This window comes from Lycium barbarum, chromosome 7, assembly GCF_019175385.1.
Source record: "Lycium barbarum isolate Lr01 chromosome 7, ASM1917538v2, whole genome shotgun sequence".
Lineage (NCBI taxonomy): Eukaryota > Viridiplantae > Streptophyta > Magnoliopsida > Solanales > Solanaceae > Lycium > Lycium barbarum.
In genome coordinates, this window is record NC_083343.1 from 37,468,686 (window position 1) to 37,490,495 (window position 21,810).

The 21,810-nt window shown below is 40.5% G+C and overlaps 1 protein-coding gene across 1 annotated transcript; it reads left to right on the forward strand.

Annotated features, from left to right (window-relative positions):
* Positions 1-3,568: 3,568 nt before the first annotated feature.
* Positions 3,569-10,620, forward strand: LOC132603391 (uncharacterized). The gene is made up of 3 exons (XM_060316418.1): positions 3,569-5,530; positions 6,305-6,356; positions 7,881-10,620. The coding sequence occupies exon 3, from the start codon at positions 9,144-9,146 to the stop codon at positions 10,044-10,046; it is 903 nt and encodes a 300-aa protein (XP_060172401.1). The 5' UTR covers positions 3,569-5,530; positions 6,305-6,356; positions 7,881-9,143; the 3' UTR covers positions 10,047-10,620.
* The last annotated feature ends 11,190 nt before the right edge of the window (positions 10,621-21,810 follow it).

The following is a 21,810-nucleotide window of genomic DNA, read 5'->3' on the forward strand; positions in this document are numbered from 1 at the left end:
ACCCTCACAAGTAACGCTATGACACGTAACATACGTAAATCGTATACGCTACCTCATCCGGCCCGAGGTGGGCCCGCTACTCTCGGATTTTTCCTTACAGTCTTGCTTGACTTACTTGAAGTGAATCCAAAGGGAACCTTTGATCCCGATTTCGTTACCAAATGATAAATACTATGACTCCTATAACGAGGGCACTTCCATGATGATAATGATAACAATGATGTTAGATAAGAGAATATGCCTATGATACGTACTACCGGAACGACTCTATGACTAAGATGACTAAGCTAAGTATCTTATGTAAACATGAAAATGATAAACTAATTTTTGAATATTATTTATATTTCCTAGCTATGACTTTATTTTCTAAAAGATTTCAAAGTCTATGAACTGTCATCTATGATGCCCCGATTTCATTCTACATTTACTTTAATATTATTCCCCGTTGATAGTCTCACCTTAAAATACTCGTTCCTTCAAGGTGAGACAAAGCGATCACGAGTGTTCTATAATATAATTGGAGGTCACCGACCTTACGTCACTCCGATGACTACATGATTCTTCTTTGGGCTTTCCTGCGTGCCTATGAGACATATGTATATAGGATAAGTAAATGCATATAAGACATGTAAATGTATGTAAGATATGTGTATATATTTTTAAAATATGCACATGACGAAAGAGCTAGAGCGCTATAGATGCTGATACATGCACATGACACACGTATATGTATATGATAAAAGAGCTAGAGCGCTATAGACGTTGATATATGTACATGATATATGCATATGTATACGGGGGAAATGGAGGTAAGGGCAGAGCGTTATGAACGCATATCCACCTGATCAGTTGGCATTACATGATATGATATCGTCCCGGACGCGGGATGCCCGGACGCGGGATGTGTATATTTATGGTTAAATGGATCGTCTGCCGACGCCTCGACAATATGAGATGTCCTATTTTATATGTATGTGTATATGAACAAGGATAGATTCTTAAAGGAAAGCTAAGTACGCATAGCACCTGCCAAGGGTATATACATATACAGGTTATGTTTCTACCTCAGGACATGTGCTATTATCCTCTTATGTCGTTATTTCCGTTTTATACTTTCCGTATGCTACTATTCATGCCTTACATACTCGGTACACTATTCGTATTGACGTCCCTTCTTGTGGACGCTGCGTTTCATGCCGCGCAGGTTAGCAGACAGGCGGATTTGATCCTTAGAAGCCTTACCAGCAGTGTTGACAGCGCTCCAGTTGTTCCGGAGCCCCACTTTCGTGGTACTATTTTGTGTATGTATTTTCGGGCACGACAGTACTCGACCCTTTCTATGTATAAGTGTACTATGTCTAAAGGCTCGTAGACAGATATGTACAGTCAGTCAGGTACAGTTAGATATATGGTGTTCTAGCATGTTAATGTTGTTGTAGAAAGTGATAATGAAGTTGACTAGTCTATGCTCATAATGATGCTGCTAATGTTCAAAAACAAAAATATGGCACAGTTCATACGGCCTGCTAAGAGGAAAAAGTAAAAGGATAAGCAAGGGGTGCTCGGTACAAGTTTCGGGTACTCGTCACGGCCCCTAGTCGGGTCGTGACAGAAATTGATTTTCTGGGGATGCATTTTGTTCATGGAGCATACCACCCAGGGCCATATATTTTTCAAGAGCTGCTCAAATTCCCAGACACCAATTTTACGACGAATCAGCTCCAACAGTTTTTAGGTATGATTAATTATGTTAGAGATTTTACCCCTAATATCTTTACATACATTTCTCCACTTACAAAAATGCTCAAGAAGAATGCCCAAGGTTGGGGAAAGGAATCGGATGAAGCAGTTCAGAGAATAAAAGAAATCTGAAAAGAAGTCAAAGCCCACCATATTCTGTTAGACGGAAAAAAGATATTGCAGACGGATGCCAGCAACGAATATTGGAGTGTGGTATTTTTTGAAGAAAAAGATGGGCAACGGAAAATATGGGGATATGCCAGTGGAAAGTTCAAAGATGCTGAACAACACTATCATTCCACATTCAAAGAAATTTTTGCCGTAAAGAATAGGAATAAAAAGTTTAATTTCTTTTTAATTCACACAGAGTTCTTATCGAGATGGATATGAAGACTTTCCCGAAGATGATCCATATAAATCCAAAGATTATCCCAAATCCGCAGATTCTCAGATGGGCACAATGATTCTCCCCTTACAAATTCCAAGTAAAGCACCTCAAAGGGAAGGATAATTCTAGCGGATTTCCTATCCAGGCCAGATGAGTTTTCAAAGAGATTTCAATCCAAGCTACAGAAAAGGCTAACGAGCCAAATTTTCATGCTTGCAAGCTCACCAAGAGCTAGTTCATCCAGAATAGCAGATCATCTGCCAGAATTCTTCAGCAAGTTTGTGGACACGTTTGATCCATCCATCCTAATAGAAAGAAGGACTTTCTATGAGCTTCTAGTTTTCAGAAAATATGGAGGATCCATCCTTAAGCCATTCGGAGTCAATCCAGAATATCCATTCTGTCACATATTCATAGCAGTGCACACTGATTTTCCACAGGAGCTATTATGGTTTTTCTGGTACTTATGTCACCAATATTATATTTTCATGGAATTCAAGTGCGACATGTTCCGATGTTTTGACAGGATTGAACCTGCTCTCAAAAAGTTTCTGTAATGCTTTAAACCACGAATATATTGGGTTCAATGTTTCCAAGACTCCTATGCAGCAAAAGTGTTCATGTTACATCGACCGATAAAGATTAATGATCGGAAGGTCTATGCTCAACCAGATATTTCACTATGGTGGGAATTCCCCGTCTCTGTCTTATCCTTAGAAGATGAATATAGCGAAGCATAGAGAATTATATTCCAGCAAAATAAGTGCATCCCCAAGGAGATATGGCCGAAAGAATGGGCTCGATGGAATTACACTGATGACCATCCCCATTGGGATAAGTTCGAAAAGCAACAAATGAGTACCGAGCGCCGTATGAAATAATAAAAAATGAAGTAACTCATGCTATCACAAAGATAAGATTGAATTTTCCATCTCAAGATTAAACAAAAATAGATCCAGATATGACAGGACCATCCAACAGGAAATGCTACTACACAAGGTCGCGAAAAAGAAGTCTGGAAAACAAAGAAAAATTCAAGCAAAAACATGGACCAGAATGGTGGATAAAAGAAGGATGCACAACTCTGCCGTCGACTCCATCAAGCACCGCTCCGTCGGATAAGGCTTACTGACGTGCTTACAAGAAAGACAAAAGCGACCCCACGGTCATATGGTTGTCATTCCTCAGATAATGTTCCCCTCGTTTTATTAGGCTTGTTTTATTAGGCGTGTTTTATTAGGATGTCTTATTAGGCGTGTTTTATTAGGCTTGTTTTATTAGGCTGTCTTATTAGGCTCGTTTTATTAGGCTTGTTTTATTAGGCCCTTCACATGTGTAGCGGGGCCCGTGTGCCATGTAAGATGAGTCTTGTGGAAGCCTCCGACTCCTATAAATAAGAGGCTATGTAATAGTTAGAAGGCATAAAACAATCTCCTTGTAAATTTTCCGATATCAATAAAATGTTTGCTTTCTAAATTTCTCTTGTTCTTCTGTTTGAAAGGCATGGAAAGTCTTATCCTAAGTTAGTATAGGGTTAGGAAATATTGAGCAAGTTAAGCTTGCGACAAGTACAATAGTTTTCTGAAGCTTTGACAGTATGTCTGTAGTAGTGTGAAAGTTTTTCTGAATTGAGTAGCTTGGCTAAGAAGCCAGCCCATTTTGTAGGAAAAACATTCATATCTATGATCTTTCAAACTGTCTGAATAACTTGACAAGCCATCCTTCGGGTTGTTGAAGTCAGGTTTTTGGCAAGCCGTCCTTCGGGATGTTGAAGCCCAGTCCTACTATGTAAGAAAACTATTGTGCTTGCAGTCTGGCCGTCTTGCTTGCTGTTTCCCCGCCCTCTACACACACTCATAGTATCAGAGCCAGTCTATCTCTTTCGGAGAGAGGAGCAGTTTAGTAAAAATATGTCTGAGTCATTACCATCTGCGTCCAACCCTTGTAAGTCCTTATAAAAAATAAATATGTCTCCTACTCTGTATAAATCCCTTTCTTGCAAATATGACTACCTTTATGAAGTTGATATCCTACCTGATGAAAACAAAGTGTCTCCCACCGACCTACCCCTCATAAACTTATATTCTGCTTTTGTAAAAAGTCATGTTTCCTGTGGTCACAAATTCGTTCCCTGGTCCAACCAAAGCCCAAAGGAGCTAAACAATATGTTGGTGCCTCAAAACATGACCAGCACCCTATTCTAGCAACTCAAGAGGAACAATTCATCACTCTGCAGATTCCAGATGATTTTCCTAGACAGTGGAAAGATCATGGTTTCACCCATATCCATTTTGGTGCTGTTAGAATTGAATTAACATATCATGGAAGAAAAAGCTAACCAGTTGTGGCTCAACTTGCCCTTCTTGATACCAGATATAATGAATACCAACATGCGAATTTGGGTATCACAAAAGTCACTCTAAATGCTGGGACAGTTTTTGTCATTATATTCCTAAATTTTAACATGTCCCTGTATAATCCATATTTAATGGAAGCTTTAAAAATCCAAGTCTAAATTCAAGGTTCTCCACAAGCTAAATATGCTATTCAAGCTACTTTACACTATCAAATAACCTGGCGAGTTCAGAATCATGCTATGGATCTCTCTCTTCCAGGTGGACAAAATGCTTTGCTCTTAAAAGTAGATGCCACCAACGGAACTACCATGTGCACCCATATCCCAAAAAAAATCTTTAGGGAAGAACTTATCAAAGTCTTTCCATATACATGGGTCACGAATTGTGAAAAGCTGAGAGAACCTATTAAACCTCTCCAATCCTCTAAACCCTCTTTTTCCAAAAAAAAAACCCGATAAAACAGTTGCCATAAGATTTGACCACTCTCACCTTAAAAAACTGTTATATCCCGCATTTTTCGCATTCGGATAATTTAAGGTAATTGCGGGAGATTAAGAGCAAGATTTTAATTTTTGATCTTGTTTGGTGTACAAGTTGGTTATAAAAAAAAATTGAAGTGGAAATATGGAGAAAGGCGAAGGGAAAATTTGGAAGTTGGAAAAATGCTTCATGAATTACATAAACTAGCTAAATATAAGTGGGCTTGAAAGTAAAATTTTGGAAAATTTCTAGGCCCAACCGGCCACCTCTTGGACCAAGCCCATGTGGGGCAAAATCCATGAATTAAAAAAGGATGGCAACTTCATAATTATCACATTAAGCTCTAGAATTTTCAAGAAGCCAAGAACAATAGAAAGGAAGAGCAAAAACCCTAGGCCATTCGGCCATAGAGGAAATTACCAAGAAAAATTCCAAAAATTCCCTCAAAAATTATTTTCTACCAAGTAGAGGGTGCACAACAAGGTGGAGTTGTTGTTGGAACAAGAAAGGTTCAAAATCATACAAGTTGCCAAGAGTTAGGCAAGTGAGAAGTTGAAGAAGAAAGGTAAATTCTAATCTTGTTTTATGTGTTATACATGGTGTATATGTGTTGTAGTATGCTAAAATGGATGAAATTCATAAAGGAGAGAAATATAGTGTATGGCCGTGTATATATATATGTGTGTAGGAGCCATGCTTCAATTATTTTAATTAATGTTTGGTTGTTATTGTTGTGAATGATATGTGGAAAATGGAAGTTGAGTGAGTTTGGAGAGATTGTAGTGGTGTATGCATGATGAAGCCGTGTGTGTGCATGGTGTATATAGTCGTGTATGTGTGTGGTATGGTGAATAGATAGTGAGCAAGTTTTATTTAGCATTTTAGTGGTTGTGTTATGGATTTTATATTGCAAATAAAGATTTGATAAGCTTAGTGAAATATTAGTAATTGGAAGCTTGTTTTGGGAGGCTATGTGAATTGAATGTTATGTTCTTTCATGGATAGCATATAATAGTATTAGTATGATGTTGTTGGAATATATCTTGTAAGGTTCCTATTGTTTTATTGAAGTTGGAAAGTTTTGAAGAAAGTAGCAAAATTGAGATCATGTGTATTGAATGAAATGTGTGAATCGCTAGTATAGTTGTTGAATTATGTTGATAGTTTGGCCGGGTTTGAATTCCCGGGTTGTGTTTGATGAGAATTTGACCAAATTGAGTGTCGAGGATGGTATATTTACAGAGGAAATGCTGCCGAAATTTCGGTAGCAAAGTGCTTCCTTAAGATTTTAACTCTAAGTCTTCTAATGAGAGTTTTGGTAAAAATGACCAATTCGCAGATTCCGACGAGATTGTGGCTCGAATTTGGAGTAGCTAAAGGAGCGGAAAGAGGTATGTAAGGCTTCACCTTTCTTTCTATGGCATGTCTTAACTAAACGAAGTCGGGTACGAGTCTCGGGGACAACCTTAATCCCCGGAATCCGCAACTAAAGTTTTCAACTTTTCGTTCAATTGATTTGAAGTAAAAAGTGTGCAAAATGATGAAAAGACCTTCTAGACCCCTATAACTTGCCTAAGTGGGACCCGATTACCCTAAGACTCTTACAAGTAACGCTATGACACGTAATATGGGTAAATTGTATACGCTACCTCATCCGGCCCGAGGTGGGCCCGTTACTCTCGGATCTTCCTATAATCTTGGTTAATGTACTTGAAGTGAATCCAAAGGGGGCCTTTGATCCCGATTTCGTCACCAAGTGATAAGTACTATGACTACTCCAGCGGGAGTGTTTCTATGATGATAATGATAATGAAAATGTCGGACAAGAGAATGTAGCTATGATAAGTACGACCGGAACGACTCTACGACTAAGCCAAGTACTTCATATAAACATGAAAGCGATAAACTAATTGTTGAATCATATTTATATTTTCTAGTTATAACTTTATTTTCTAAAATACCTAAGATTTCATTTTCGGTTACTGTAACACTATTTTCCGTTGATAGTTTCGCCTTAAAATACTTGTTCCTTCAAGGTGAGACAAAGCTATCACTAGCATTCCGTAATGTACTCGGAGGTCACCGACCTTATGTCACTCCGATGGATACATGATTTTCCTTGGCTCTCTTGTGTGCTTATATGATATAGGTACATAAAACGGGTATACGTGTATGGGTATGTATATATATATATATGGTAAAGTAAATGTATATATAATACATGTATATGCATAAAAGATGAGTAAATGTATATGTATGTGTATGTGGGGAAAAAGGGAAGGGCCACTGTTATATCACCACCTGATTCAGCTGGATTCCATCCTGGACGCGGGATGCCCGGACGCGGGATATGGGATGAGCCGTACGCGGCGTCTGTATATATATATATATATATATATATATATATATAATGTGTGATACATATGTGATGTAATATGTTGGGTCATCGTTGGGGAGGGGGTTGGGAGAGCCGATTGTATTGGGCGTCTGTAGATGTAAATGAAAGATACTGTCTACTGAATTGTACTGTTTTCTGTATACATGAATAAGGGACACCGAGGGGGTTGGGAGAGCCGATTGTATTCGGCGTCTGTAAATGTGAGCAAAAGATACCGTTACTGAAATGTATTGTTTTCTGTACACCAGAATAAGTAATATAAAAATGTTGATTCCTATGCCTATGAAAAGAAACATTTCAAAGATGAAAAGACAAGCCTACATGACAGCCGGCCTAAAGAGGGGCCTTCCTATGTACAGGTTACGTTCTTGCCTCGTTATACGCCCTATGGCTCCGTGATATTATTATTGATCGTACTTTATGTTACTGCTTGCATTGTTTTTCCATGCCTTACATACTCGGTACATTATTCGTACTGACGTCCCTTCTTGTGGACGCTGCGTTTCATGCCGCGCAGGTCAGCAGGTATACGGACCAGATTCCTAGCGCCCTATCAGCAGCATTCGATAGCGCTCCAGTTGTTCCGGAGCCTTATATCATCGGTACTATTTTGTGTATGTATTTTCGGGCGCGACAGTACTCGGCCCTTTCTCTGTATAAATGTACTATGTCTAGAGGCTCGTAGACAGATATACACAGTCAGTTATGTACAGTTTAATGTATTTTATTCCGAATGGTTCGCGTTCTGGTGTAACGCGATATTAGAAAGTTTACTGCAAATGTTAATGTTTAAAAAATAAAAATAAAAATAAAAAAAAATATATGGCACTATTTATACAGGATAGCTAAGGGGTTCTCGGTACAAGTATCGGGTACTCGTCACGGCCCCTAGTCGGGTCGTGACAAAAACCCAACAAAACAACCTTCTCTTTCCAGATGTACCAACCCACTTATAACCAAGCACACCAAGATGACCCAGAAACATTCTCTTACCATCTCCCAAGTATCATGAGTGAACTTGACTGGATAAAGCAGTTCGATAATGAAGGTCATGATGTATGATGGTTCAAATGTCCTTTCATGGGACACAACCTATGGGATATCCATTGTGACTGTCAAGAATGTCTTGACGATGAAATTAAATGGGATGAACATCATACAAGAAGAGCCAAATCAAAGAAAAAATGGAGAAACTCTAAAAGAGAGTTCCGAACAAGGTATGAAAAAGGAGATTCATCTATCGGTTCACTAAGCCGTCCAGGAAAATACGAATTCCTTGTTTCGTACAAACCTCAAAACTGGCCACCTCTCCCTAACCAAAATTTATATCACAAACCTTCAAATCCAAATATCCTAAAGCCAGAAATACTCATGATGAACCCATCAAGCTCCAGTCACACCCCTGAATTTCCTTCACAACAACCTTTTGAAAAAGATCGTGCAAGCCATGCCCCAAAAATTTCAAGGCAAAATGTTGTGCTGCACACTGGAGAAAAGCCACCGACAAGTGAAGTAGAAGCAACAATTAATTGGTAATCCAAAAATGCCATTTCCCAGAACAAAGTGTTAACTAATATTAGCACTTCCATTAGAAATGTTGCTCACACACAAAACAAGATGATGAGCAGGGTTGAGACAATTGAGAAAAAGTTGAACAACCATCTTCTTAGCATGCTGGACTGATCAAAGCCATGGAATTGCAAATGACAAATATGAAGTATGAGATTTGTCCACCAGGCACTTCCCTTTTTTCCACTTCTTTAACGAGCAACAAAAGGAAATGGCTGACATTAAAGAACAAATACAACAATTGAGATATGGTTACCTTGAACAACAAAAAACACAATGCTGCCCATCAAAATCCACCTTTTTCCCCATGTCCTCACAGACATACTCACCACCAAAGCTTGACCATTATTTCACTATGTTCCTATCCACAAAACGAGACCCTATGTCTTTTACCCGAAAACAAAATGATGAACCTGAGTTTGACATTGCAAAAATGATCTGGGAAAGGAAAGACTCTATGGCGGCCCAAAAGCAGTCCAAACGGAAGAAAGAACTCGGGGAAGGTTCAAAAGAACCCGAGTTGGAAAACTTGATGATCTCGGCCCAAAATATTCCTAACCTCTACGTGGCCCAACCCACAAATGATATAGAGGAGGATGATATCCTAGGATCCAGTGACCAAAATTCATATGATACTGATCCTACGGAAGAAAGCGTTGAGACAAGCGACGATTCCTCAGTTGACTTTTCAGAAGAATATAAGCCACTAATATTCATGAATCAACCCATAGAACCAGAAATCTCTGAAGTAGATGATGATCGTGACGGGATGACAGATGAGCCAATTCCAAAAAGAAGGCCAGAACCAACAACCGCAAAGTTCATTGGGATTGGATTCCATACTTTTAGTCTGGATGATATCAAAGTATCAAAATGGCCCCAAAGGATCCAGGATTTCTTCACTTGGATGGTGACAAAGAATCTTATCGAACGGGAAAAGTACATGATCCTGTCAGAATTCACTTCAAGGTTCTCCGGAATTCTCAGAGACTGGTGGAATGCACATGGGACACGACAAAAATATGTTTCTCACATCTCAAGGTTTTTTTTTTCAACATCAAAATACTCCAAGAAGTATTTTATAGGGATACCGGCCAAAGGCAAGAAAAACTAAGAAGATAATTCTTCGAAATGAAATGCGTAGCATTTGACAGAGATGTCATTGATATCCATTTTTAGAAGATAGCTAAAATGTTCTTTGAGTTAGGAGGAGAAGCTAGTCTCAAGCAAGCCTTTGTTTCATCACTTCCAAACATATTAGCAAGCCGGACCGTGACGATCATTGAGGAGAAGTTTCAATCAATAACAATCCCACTGATGAGCTATATCAGGCAAGCAATATTTCTAGTGTTGGATGATATCTGCACAAAGAGATCTTTTTTGAAGCAAATCATACGAAACAATCCAGCCCTTGATAAAGCTTGCGGGAAGTCTGACCTAATTAATGGGTTAAGCTATTTGTGCCATGCCACTAGACGAAAAGGAAGATACAAATGATTCAAATGGCCAAGGCCAGCAGGAGAAAGATCACAGTTCAGGAGGAGCACAAAATATTTCAGGAGAAGGAGCCCAGGCAAGTCCCGAAAAAATGATAGATGCCTCATCTGCAGCAAGATTGGGCATTATGCAAAAAACATTTCCCAATCCAGAAGGTCGATCAAGCTTCTTACTGAAATAAAGGACTACACTTGTCACGACCCAGCTAGGGCCGCAACGGGTACCCGGGGCTAACCACCGAGCACCGCTCGTTCTATTTCTCATTTTACTCACTTAATGCCTTTTTATCAATTTATATTCAAATCATAAGGAAATCATCTTTCATTTGAAAAACATAAATACTTTTTTATGCATAAGCCTTTCGGCTATCAAAACAATACATATACATAGTAGCAATCTCGTGAGACCATCTAACCCACACTGCGTACCTACGAGCCTCTACTGAAGTGCTAGACATAAGGGCGGGACAAGACCCCGTCATCCCCAAAATATGCATGTACACAAAAGAATAATCATAAGCACCTCCGAATAATGGAGTGCTCTCAAATCAGCTGCTAGCTCCTATGAGTCTGGATCGAGCTCACCTCCGTGTCTACCTGTGCGCATGAACACAACGACCAAAGAAAACGGACGTCAGTACGAACATTGTACTGAGTATGAGAGGCATAATAATGAAAATACGTCAATAAGATAAAGGAAGCATCAATAAGGAGCAACTGTATATGATTGTCACTTATAAAAGAAATAGCACATGCTGACTTACTTCATATCCATCATCATATCATATATTGCTGCGGAACGTGCAGCCCGATCCATATATCATCATATATCAATATATTGCCGCGGAACGAACGACCCGATCCATATATCATCATATATCAATATATTGCCGCGGAACGAACGGCCCGATCCATTACCCATATATCCCGCGTCCGGGATGATATCATAAGATGCCAGCTGATCAGGTGGCTATGCGTCTATAGCGCCTCACCTTTTCCCCATGTCCCCTCTGTACATATACATATCATATACACATATAATATTCATAGCATGCATTAGAGCCCAAATAAAAGGTGCACTTTATCGGAGTGACGTAAGGTCGGTAACGTCCGATTATATCATGGAATAATCATCATCGCTTTGTCTCACCTTGAAGGAACAATTATTATAAGATGAGACAATTAATGAAGAATAACATCAAGGGAAAACATAGAATAAGATCGTGAATCTCATAAAGCATCAATTTATATACTTTTGAATCATTAAAAATAGTAATCATTCATGAAATAAGATTGAGAGGTTAAGAAATAGCTCAGCATTCTTATGCCGTCATTGAAATCGTAAACTTGGAACCTTTAAGCATGAAATTGTTCTCATAATAATTACCATCGAAAAATATTCTCATCTTTGGCATCATTGCCATCATAATAAAAACATGTCCATCCTTGTCGTCGTAAGAGCTTACAAAATCATAAACCTTTGTTTTGGAAAGATACAGACATTTGGAAAACATTTACGGGTTATCAAGGAAGGAACCATGCCTTGGAATCATAAACTTCTAACTTCTGAAAATAAGGAAGTACGGAAGCATTTATGAAATTGTAACGTAGGAATCATGCCTTTGAAGGAAAGGGGCGATCCTCAACATACCTTTGTCGTTTAACTATGCTATCGTTTGCTTGACTTCCTTTGATGTCACGTCTCTACCTTCAAGAAAGAATTCGCATTAACGTTAGTTACTTGACCTTGAGAACGCGCTACTAATTTTAGGGAAAATTGGGCAGCATTTCCTTTATTTACACTACCTCCCTCCATACTCCACATCAACTCCTAACATCCATAATAATAATCATAATATCAAAACAATAAGCATCATCTAATTATTTTGTCCACACTTCACAATTTCACCCCAATTTTTCATAGCTATGACCAAAGTCCATTATCGCGTTCTTTCTCGTGCAATACTTATTCCATGTTGTAGATGTCATTTATAATGTATTTATAATCTCAACATACCAACATTTATGATTCATTTCAGACCTTTATCTAATAATGTCACTATTCACCTTTCATGACCCATTTCCTACACTCTTCTTCAATCCATGTATTTTAACTTATCAACACTTAAATCATCATGAGAAAGTCATGAAACTTACCTTAGATAGTGGTTGAACAAGTCTTGTGTGGAGTTACTCCTTTAGCACCAAAACCCTACTTCACTTCCCTTGGGTTTTCTTGAGTTAAGTGCACTTTTAATGGGTTTCACAAACTTGATTTCATGGATTTGGTGTAGTTGACCATGGTTTTCCCTTGATTTCTTGTGGAAGGATGGTGGAGAAGGTTCTAGAGAGTTTTTGGAGAGAAGAGAGTGGGAGATGAAATGAAATAAAAATGGAGGGAGTCTTATATTAATTCATGGAATAAGTCCCGACCGTGATGTACGGTGCGATCGACGGAGCGTCGATTGCATCGACGGGGCATCGATCTGTCCATCGATATCACCAAATTTCCAGTGAGCAATCTGCCATTTCTTCTCATTCAACGGTGTGAAGGACGGTCCGTCGATACGAACGACGGAGCGTCGATATTTCCATCGAGTGGTCTTTACTCCCACTTGACTTTACGGCAAGATCAATGAAGCGTCGACTGGTTCGACGGTTCAAAGGACGGCCGTCGAACTCCCCTTCCACTGAACTGCGTCGGGGTTCATTCGACGAGCTGTTCTTTCTTACTTCTAACTTCTTTGGAATCCTAATTAGGATTATCAATTACCCCTTCTAACTTGTGGAGACTTCATGTACGCCTTAACTTACGTTAGTCCATTCACCGCTCAGCAATCAAAGTTCTGATGTGTAACAACACTGGTATCCATCTAGGTGAAGATGATGATCTCGAATCTGTTCTCTCATTAGAGGATGAACCCACAGAGAAGACCCTCTTTTCCATGGATGTGTACGAAGAATATGGAGCTGAATATTACCAGATATTCAATGACAGTGATGTGAGAGTTCGATATCCGATATTAGTTTCAAAATCGTGGACTGAGTGAGTGCATGGACTCCGCAGGTCTCCCAGGGTAGTGCCGGTGAGAACCCCCCGTGGCCAAAGATCTGGGGTCCCGTCTGTCTGTTGGGCAAAGATCAGGGACGGGTGGCACTTAGACTTTGCGAGTCACCTTGGGTTCTGCTACCAAGATGTCGATATTTTGTTTGGAGTACATATGTACACAACATTTGCATGGTATTGCATTGCATCCATACATTATTGCATTGCGTTGCATCATGGCTTACATTGAGATGTTTTTGTGTTGTACTTGTGATGTTGGATTCGGTTTGATATATTGAGACTTGGTGAAAATTGGGATTAGATGCTTCACTTAGGCGATGACGTATCCTTGGCTTTAAGTTTGTTTGATTTATACTTATCGGTTATCTGCCTATCTTGCTTTATTGTCTGAGTTATGCTAGCTATGCTTAGTCGGCCGATGATACCTACCAGTACCGTTGTTTTGTGCTGACCTGCACTTACTGCATTCCTTTATGAATGCAAAGTATCAGGTTGGGTCTGCTTCCATCTCTCGTGGCTGATCGTCTTCTTCATCATTGTTGCGAGTTTCCAGGGTGAGCACAGACATTCGCTTCCTTGAAGACTCTTCCCATTTTATGTATAATTTTTGTTATTTGGAGGCATAGACAGATTTATTTATTATTATCCAGACTTATATATTTTCATTAGAAGCTCTAGTATGACTTAGACTAGACCCTGGGGGTATATTTTCCTATTTCTCACTATTCTATTATATATATTGTGAGACTTATGTGTTTATTCTTTTCCGCTTGCTTGATTTAATTATTCATGTATTTATTTATCGTTGGGTCGAGGGTTCACTTACCGAAGTGGTAAAGGTAAGTGCCCGCACGGCTTAGCCGAAATAGATCGTGACAAGTTGGTATCACAGCCCTAGGTTATTGGTCTATAATACAAGAGCGTGTCTAGTAGAGCCTCGTGGATCGGTACTGTTACACCTTGGAAAATCCCCCGCATATGTACAGTGAATAGGATAACAAAGGACATAGCGTATGTGATGTTTTGACGAGTAAGAAAGAGTATTAGACGACCCTCGATGAGATTTTAAAGGCATACAATGCATGGAAAGAAAGTTGCTAAGGAGAGCGAATCACATGTGGTGTATCGGATAAGAATTTCGAGCAACAAGTCCATGATGGAATAATGATGTCTTAGAGAAGAGTAATAATTTCCCTAAGATTGATATTGAGATGTTAAACAAGTGCCAAGAAGGTTCCCTAAGGATCGGAGATCAAACGAGACAACGAGAACGAAAACGAAATCACTGGGCATTATACGGCCCAACCTACGGACCGTATAAATTGTACCAGCCGTATGTTAGGCCGTATAATTTGCCAAGAAAGCCACCAGCTACTGGACCAAACATACGGCCACACCTACGGTTCGTATAAATAGTACGGACCGTATGTTTGGTCCGTATAACATGGTCGGACAGATTTAAGTTTAAGTATAAGGACCCCTTTTAAATTTCATTTTTCATTCCACTCTCAATCTACACTTCAAGAAACATCTAGAACCCTCCCTACTCTTCAACTACAAGATAAATCAAAGGGAAACTAAGATCAACAACATATAATCCATGAATCAAAGTGTATGAAACCCAAGTAAAGTTCATCTTCCTCAAGGAAAACCAAAAGAGAGGAGATAGGGTTTTGGTGCTAGAGGAGAAACTCCACTCAATACTTGTTCAATCATTATCCAAGGTAAGTTTCATGACCATTTCATGTTTTTTAAGGTATTGGAAGGTTAAGATACCCGAATTGTAGAAATCCTAGCAAATGGGTCATAAACGAGTGAATAGTGCCATGAGTGAATGTTAGTTGAATTGAATCATGAATGTTAGTGTGTTGTGAGTATGAATACGTTATAAATGACATGTAGACCATGAGAAAAGTGTGATACATGAGAAAATAAGATAGCGAACCCAAAACCATAAATGTGGGAAAAATAAAGAGAAATGGTGGATCATGGTCATTGTATATGAATGATGATTGTTGATTGCTATGTTGTAATTGTTGTTGTGAGTGTTGGGAGTTGATATGGAACATGGGAAACGTAGTATAAATAAAGGAAGTGCTGCCTAATTTTCTCTAGAAATAGTAGTGCGTTCTTATAGTTGATTAACTAATGTTAGTACGAATCCTTTTTTGAAGGTAGAGACGTGACATTGAAGGAGAATAAGCTCATACTAGATTGCTTAAACGAGAAAGGTATGTGAGGCTTAACTCTTCTTTCCAAAGGCATGAATCCTTCAAGTTTTCCATAATCCTTCTATAAGATGAAGCTTATGAGTCCTTCTATATATTGAATCACCTATGAGCATGATAATGATGACAATGAGCTAGAGTATAGAGATTCAAGAAATTGTGGCACGATGTTCCTACAATGCTAATGATGTTATTATTGTTAACACTCACCTTATGCTTTATTTCCTTCAAGGCGAGGCATGATACTCATAAATGTCCATAATACAATCGGGGGTTCACGACCTTACGTCACCCCGACATAGTGTGGTTGCCTTAAAGCCTAATGTATGTCCTTATTGCTAATGTATGCTATGACAATAAGATGATGAATAATGCTAACTTGTAATACGACTATGGGATGCATGGAATACCAAGAAATGATAACATGATGCTATGGCATGAGATGCGTAATAGTGATGTGTTATGATTGATTTTGTGATGATATGATTCCACCGCGCCTATATGGCCGGGCATGTCACCGCTAATGCGGGCTGCGTATGATTCCACCGCGCCTATATGGCCGGGCATGTCACCGCTAATTCGGGCTGCTATGTTTCCACCGAGCCTAGAGGACCGGGCATGATCACTACTAGTGGGCGGCATATGAGGGTCACCGGGACGCGGGTAACGATGTGATGATGTATGCGATGACGTATATGATGATGTATGAGATGATGTGTGGGATGTGATAACATGTATACTATGATTATGTAAAATGCAATATATGTAGAGAGTATGTTGTCCATGATATACATTCAGGTTATATCCTTCTCTCATGATTCGTGATCCTTCTATTATGTTTGTTTATTTCATTCCTCCCTTACATACTCAGTACAATATTCGTACTGACGTCCGTTTTCTTTGGATGCTGTGTTCATGCCCACAGGTAGACAGGGAGGAGATCTTGCTCCGGATTCTTAGAGGCTGTTAGCTAACTGAAAACACTCCATTGTCCCGGAGGTGCCTGTGATGATTCTTTTGTGTACAATTGTAGATGTCATCTCATTGAGGCTCGTAGATACTCAACGTGGGTCATGTGGTTTCACGGCGTGGTCATTGTGTAAACATATACATATATATTATTTTTCTAGCCTAAGGGCTCATGTGTATAAAAACACTATGTTTCTAAAGGAAAATGGACTTTCTTATAAATCGAGCATGAATCTGATAAATGATCGTTAAATAAGCCTAAGAAGTAATAGTACGAGCGGTGCTCGGCGGTTAGCCCCGGGTACCCGTCACGGCCCCTAGCCGGGTCGTGACAAAAGTGGTATCACAGCAGTTCGGTCCTAGAAAGTGTCTACGAGCCGTGTCTAGTAGAGTCTTATTTATGGTGTGTAGCGCGCCACATCAATAAACAAGAGGCTACAGGGCATTTAGGAAAAATGGCTGTCTTTCTTCTATGAGATCGTGCGATAGAGCCACGCTTAAGATTTTATCCTCCCTAATGGTGTGTTATGATTTCAGAATGCCGCCAAAGGGAAATGCTACAGCCGCTCAGAAGGGAAAGACTACGACAAAGAGGCGGGTGGAAAGAGAGCCTCCAATGAATATTGAAAAGGGTGAATCGCTTAACGAGGCCCCATCTAATACTTCCTCCACCCCGCCTAATGTGGGAGAACAAGGAGGAGCCCCGGCTACAATTCCTCCGTCGGTTGCTTCGGGTCAACAAATGACCGAGGCCATCCAGTTACTGACACAGTTGGTTACCGCTTAGGCACAACGACAGAATGCGGGCTCAAGAGACCAGGCAGCAAGTACTAAAGCCCGTGACTTTATGAGTCTAAACCCTCCGGAGTTCTTCGGGTCAAAGCCGGAGGAAGATCCACAAGGCTTCATTGATGAAATGTTGAGAACATTGAAGATTGTCCATGCCTCCGAAACTGAATCCATGGAGTTGGCATCTTATAGACTCCAGGATGTGGTAGTGTTATGGTACAACAACTGGTATTATCAAGAGGAGAGAATAGGCCTCCTCCGATTTGGCGAGAATTCGTGGATGCATTTATTCGTCACTATTTGCCACCCGAGGTCCGCCGAGCTAGAGCGGATAGATTTCTGAATTCGAGGTAAGGAAATATGAGTGCCCGGGAGTATAGCATGTAATTCAATTCTTTGGCTAGATATGCTCCGACTATGGTGGCTGACATAGGAGATCGAGTACATAGATTTGTGAGTGGTTTGGGGCCACATTTATTCAGAGATTGTCTGACGGCTTCCTTGCAAGACGGGATGGACATTTCCCGGATACAGGCCCATGCTCAGAATTTAGAAGGGCGAAAACAACAACAAAGGGGTGATCGTGACAGTGATAGAAGACAAAGCAAAAGGCCTAGATCTACGGGCATAGACAGTGATTATAGAGGGGGATCGAGGCAGACTTATTCCCGACATTCAAGCCAGTCAGCGACTAGTGCACCTCCCCGGTTCGCAGATAGGGGATTTTGATTGCTCTTTTCCATCGGGATAGGGTCAGAGCTCGAGACTTCGGGTTCTCAGTTTGGGGGTGATTACGGTCAGAGGAGACCAACAGTTCCACGATGTAGCCGGTGCAGGAAATTACACTCACGGCCATGTCGTCAGGACACTGATGGTTGTTATGTTTGTGGGCAGACTGGGCATTTGATGCGGGATTGTCCTTCACAGTATGGTAGAGGTGGGGTTCAGCCCACAGGCTCAGCAGCGGGTTCCTCATCAGCACGCCCGGCAGGGCAGACTCCCCAGATGACAGCAGGTCGAGGTAGAGGCCGAGGGGTAGCATCTACTTCAGGTGCCACTCAGCCCCGTGTATATGCTTTAGCCGGACGACAGGATCTCGAGTCCTCTTCGGATATAGTCACAGGTATATTGTCTATATTCTCCCGTGATGTGTATGCGTTGATAGATCCGGGTTCTACATTTTCTTATATTACTCCATATGTTGCTGGTTGTATTGGGGTGAAACCCAAGTCAATTAAACCCTTTGAGGTACTCACTCCGGTTGGTGATCCCGTGATAGCAAGACAAGTGTACAAAAATTGTGTCATTTTGATATGTGATCGTCAAACCCAAGCTGATTTGATCGAGCTGGAAATGATAGACTTTGATATAATTATTGGTATGGATTGGTTGGCGTCGTGCTATGCTAATGTTGATTGTCGCACAAAAGTGGTTCGATTCCAATTTACGGGAGAACCCATGCTTGAGTGGAAAGGTAATGCCGCATCGCCAAAGGGTAGGTTTATTTCCTACCTCAAGGCAAGGAAGATGATAGCAAAGGGATATATTTATCACTTAGTTTGGGTTCATGACACCGAGGCAGAGCCGCCAACTTTCCAGTCAGTTCCGGTGGTGAGTGAATTTCCAGACATATTCCCAGATGAACTTCCAGGTCTTCCACTAGAAAGGGAAATTAATTTCGCTATTGATGTATTACCGGACACCAAGCCTATTTTTATTCCTCCTTATCGAATGGCTCCGGCAGAATTAAAAGAGCTAAAGGCGCAGCTGAAAGACTTGCTCGAGAAAGGATTCATTAGACCCAGTTCATCACCGTGGGGAGCACCGGTCTTGTTTGTGAGAAAGAAAGACGGTTCCCTGCGAATGTGCATCGACTATAGGCAATTAAACAAAGTGACGATAAAGAACAGATATCCTCTTCCAAGGATTGATGATTTATTCGATCAATTGCAAGGTGTCAAGTGGTTTTCAAAAATAGATTTGAGGTCAGGCTACCATCAAGTGAGAGTTAGAGAAGCGGATATTCCTAAAACATCATTCAGAACGAGATATGGCCACTATGAATTTCGAGTGATGTCATTCGGGTTGACTAATGCTACGGCTGTATTTATGAATTTGATGAACAACGTATTCAGGCCTCTCTTGGATCTATTTGTGATAGTATTTATTGATGATCTTCTGGTGTATTCTCGCACGGAATCAGAACATGCCGACCATTTGAGAGTTGTTCTTGGAATTCTTCGAGCCCGGGAATTATATGCGAAATTTTCAAAGTGTGAGTTCTGGCTGAATTCGGCAACATTTCTGGGCCATGTTATTTCAGATGATGGCATCCGAGTCGACACTCAGAAAATTGAAGCTGTGAAGACTTGGCCAAGGCGAAGCTAACCCAGAAGACAGCTAAGTTCCAATGGAAGGATGCCTGCGAACATAGTTTCCAAGAGTTGAAAAACAGGTTGACCTCAGCTCCGGTTTTAACACTTCCAGAAGGGCCAGATGGCTATGTTGTGTATTGTGATGCTTCCGGCGTGGGATTAGGATGTGTATTGATGCATCATGGTAAAGTTATTGCATATGCTTCGAGACAATTACAGAAACGTAAAAAGAATTATCCAACTCATGATCTCGAATTGGCTGCGGTCATTCATGCCTTAAAAATGTGGAGACATTATTTGTATGGTGTGCACGTTGATATCTATACAAATCACAAAAGTCTTCAGTACATTTTCAAGCAAAAGGAGTTGAACCTGCGGCAGAGGCGGTGGTTAGAATTATTAAAAGATTATGATGTTAACATTTTATACCACCCCGGGAAGGCGAATGTAGTAGCTGATGCACTTAGCCGCCGATCAATGGGCAGTTTATGTGAAGTCCCTCCGGAAAGGAAAGAGATGGTTCAAGAACTTCATCGATTGGCTAATCTTGGAGTGCGTGTAATTGATTCGGGCGATGCTGGGATTAGTATCAATGATTCCACAATTTCGTCCTTGGATATGGAAGTGAAAGAACGGCAGTGTGGAGATCCTCATTTATGTCGTTATAGAGACACATCTCATGGGAAGGAAAAGTCCTCGTTTGAAATTTCTATGGATGGGATTCTTAGATACCGAGGCAGGCTATGTGTGCCGAATGTGGTGGAATTGCGCCGACGAATTCTAGAAGAAGCACATTGTTCACGTTACTCTATTCACCCAGGTGCGACCAAAATGTATCATGATCTCAAGATGATGTATTGGTGGGAAGGCATGAAGAGAGACATAGCAGAATTTGTAGCAAAGTGTCCAAATTTCCAACAAGTAAAAGCCGAACATCAAAATCCGGGAGGCTTTTTGCAAGCGATAGAAATACCTACCTGGAAATGGGAAGTGATCAACATGGATTTCATCGTGGGATTACCTCGTTCTCGTGGAAAATATGATTCTATATGGGTGATCGTGGATAGGTTGACGAAAGCATCCCATTTTCTCCCAGTTAGAACCACGTACTCAGCAGAGGACTATGCGAGGCTGTATCTTAAAGAAATTGTGCGACTCCATGGTATTCCATTGTCTATTATCACGGATAGAGGGGCACAGTTTACAGCTAAGTTCTGAAAGTCTTTTCAAAAAGGTCTAGGCACGCAAGTAAAGTTTAGCACGGCATTTCATCCGCAAACTGATGGGCAAGCCGAACGTACCATTCAGACCTTAGAAGATATCCTACGAGCATGTCTACTGGATTTCGGTGGTAGTTGGGATGATCATTTACCACTAATCGAGTTTGCATACAACAACAGCTATCATTTTAGTATACAAATGGCTCCATATGAAGATCTATATGGAAGGAAGTGTAGGTCTCCAATTGGATGGTTTGAAACAGGGGAAGCACAGTTAATAGGCCCCGAATTGATTCAACAAGCAGTAGAAAAAGTCAAGGTGATTCGAGATCGGTTGTTGACAGCCCAAAGTCGCCAAAAATCTTATGCGGACAACCGCCGTCGAGACTTGGAATTTCAAATTAATTACTGGGTATTTTTGAAAGTGTCACCAATGAAAGGGGTAATGAGATTTGGCAAAAAGGGGAAGCTAAGTCCCAGATACATTGGACCCTACAAAATCACCCGTAAGGTGGGTCAGGTAGCTTATGTATTGGATCTGCCTTCGGAGCTCGAATCAGTCCATCCAGTCTTTCATGTTTCTATGCTCCGCAAGTGTATTGGAGATCCCACCAATATTGTCCCGATAGATGATGTGCAAATAACAGAAAAGCTAACCTATGAAGAGGTGCCTATTGCCATTCTAGATAGGCAAGTGCGAAGACTTCGAAATAAAGAGGTAGCTTCAGTCAAAG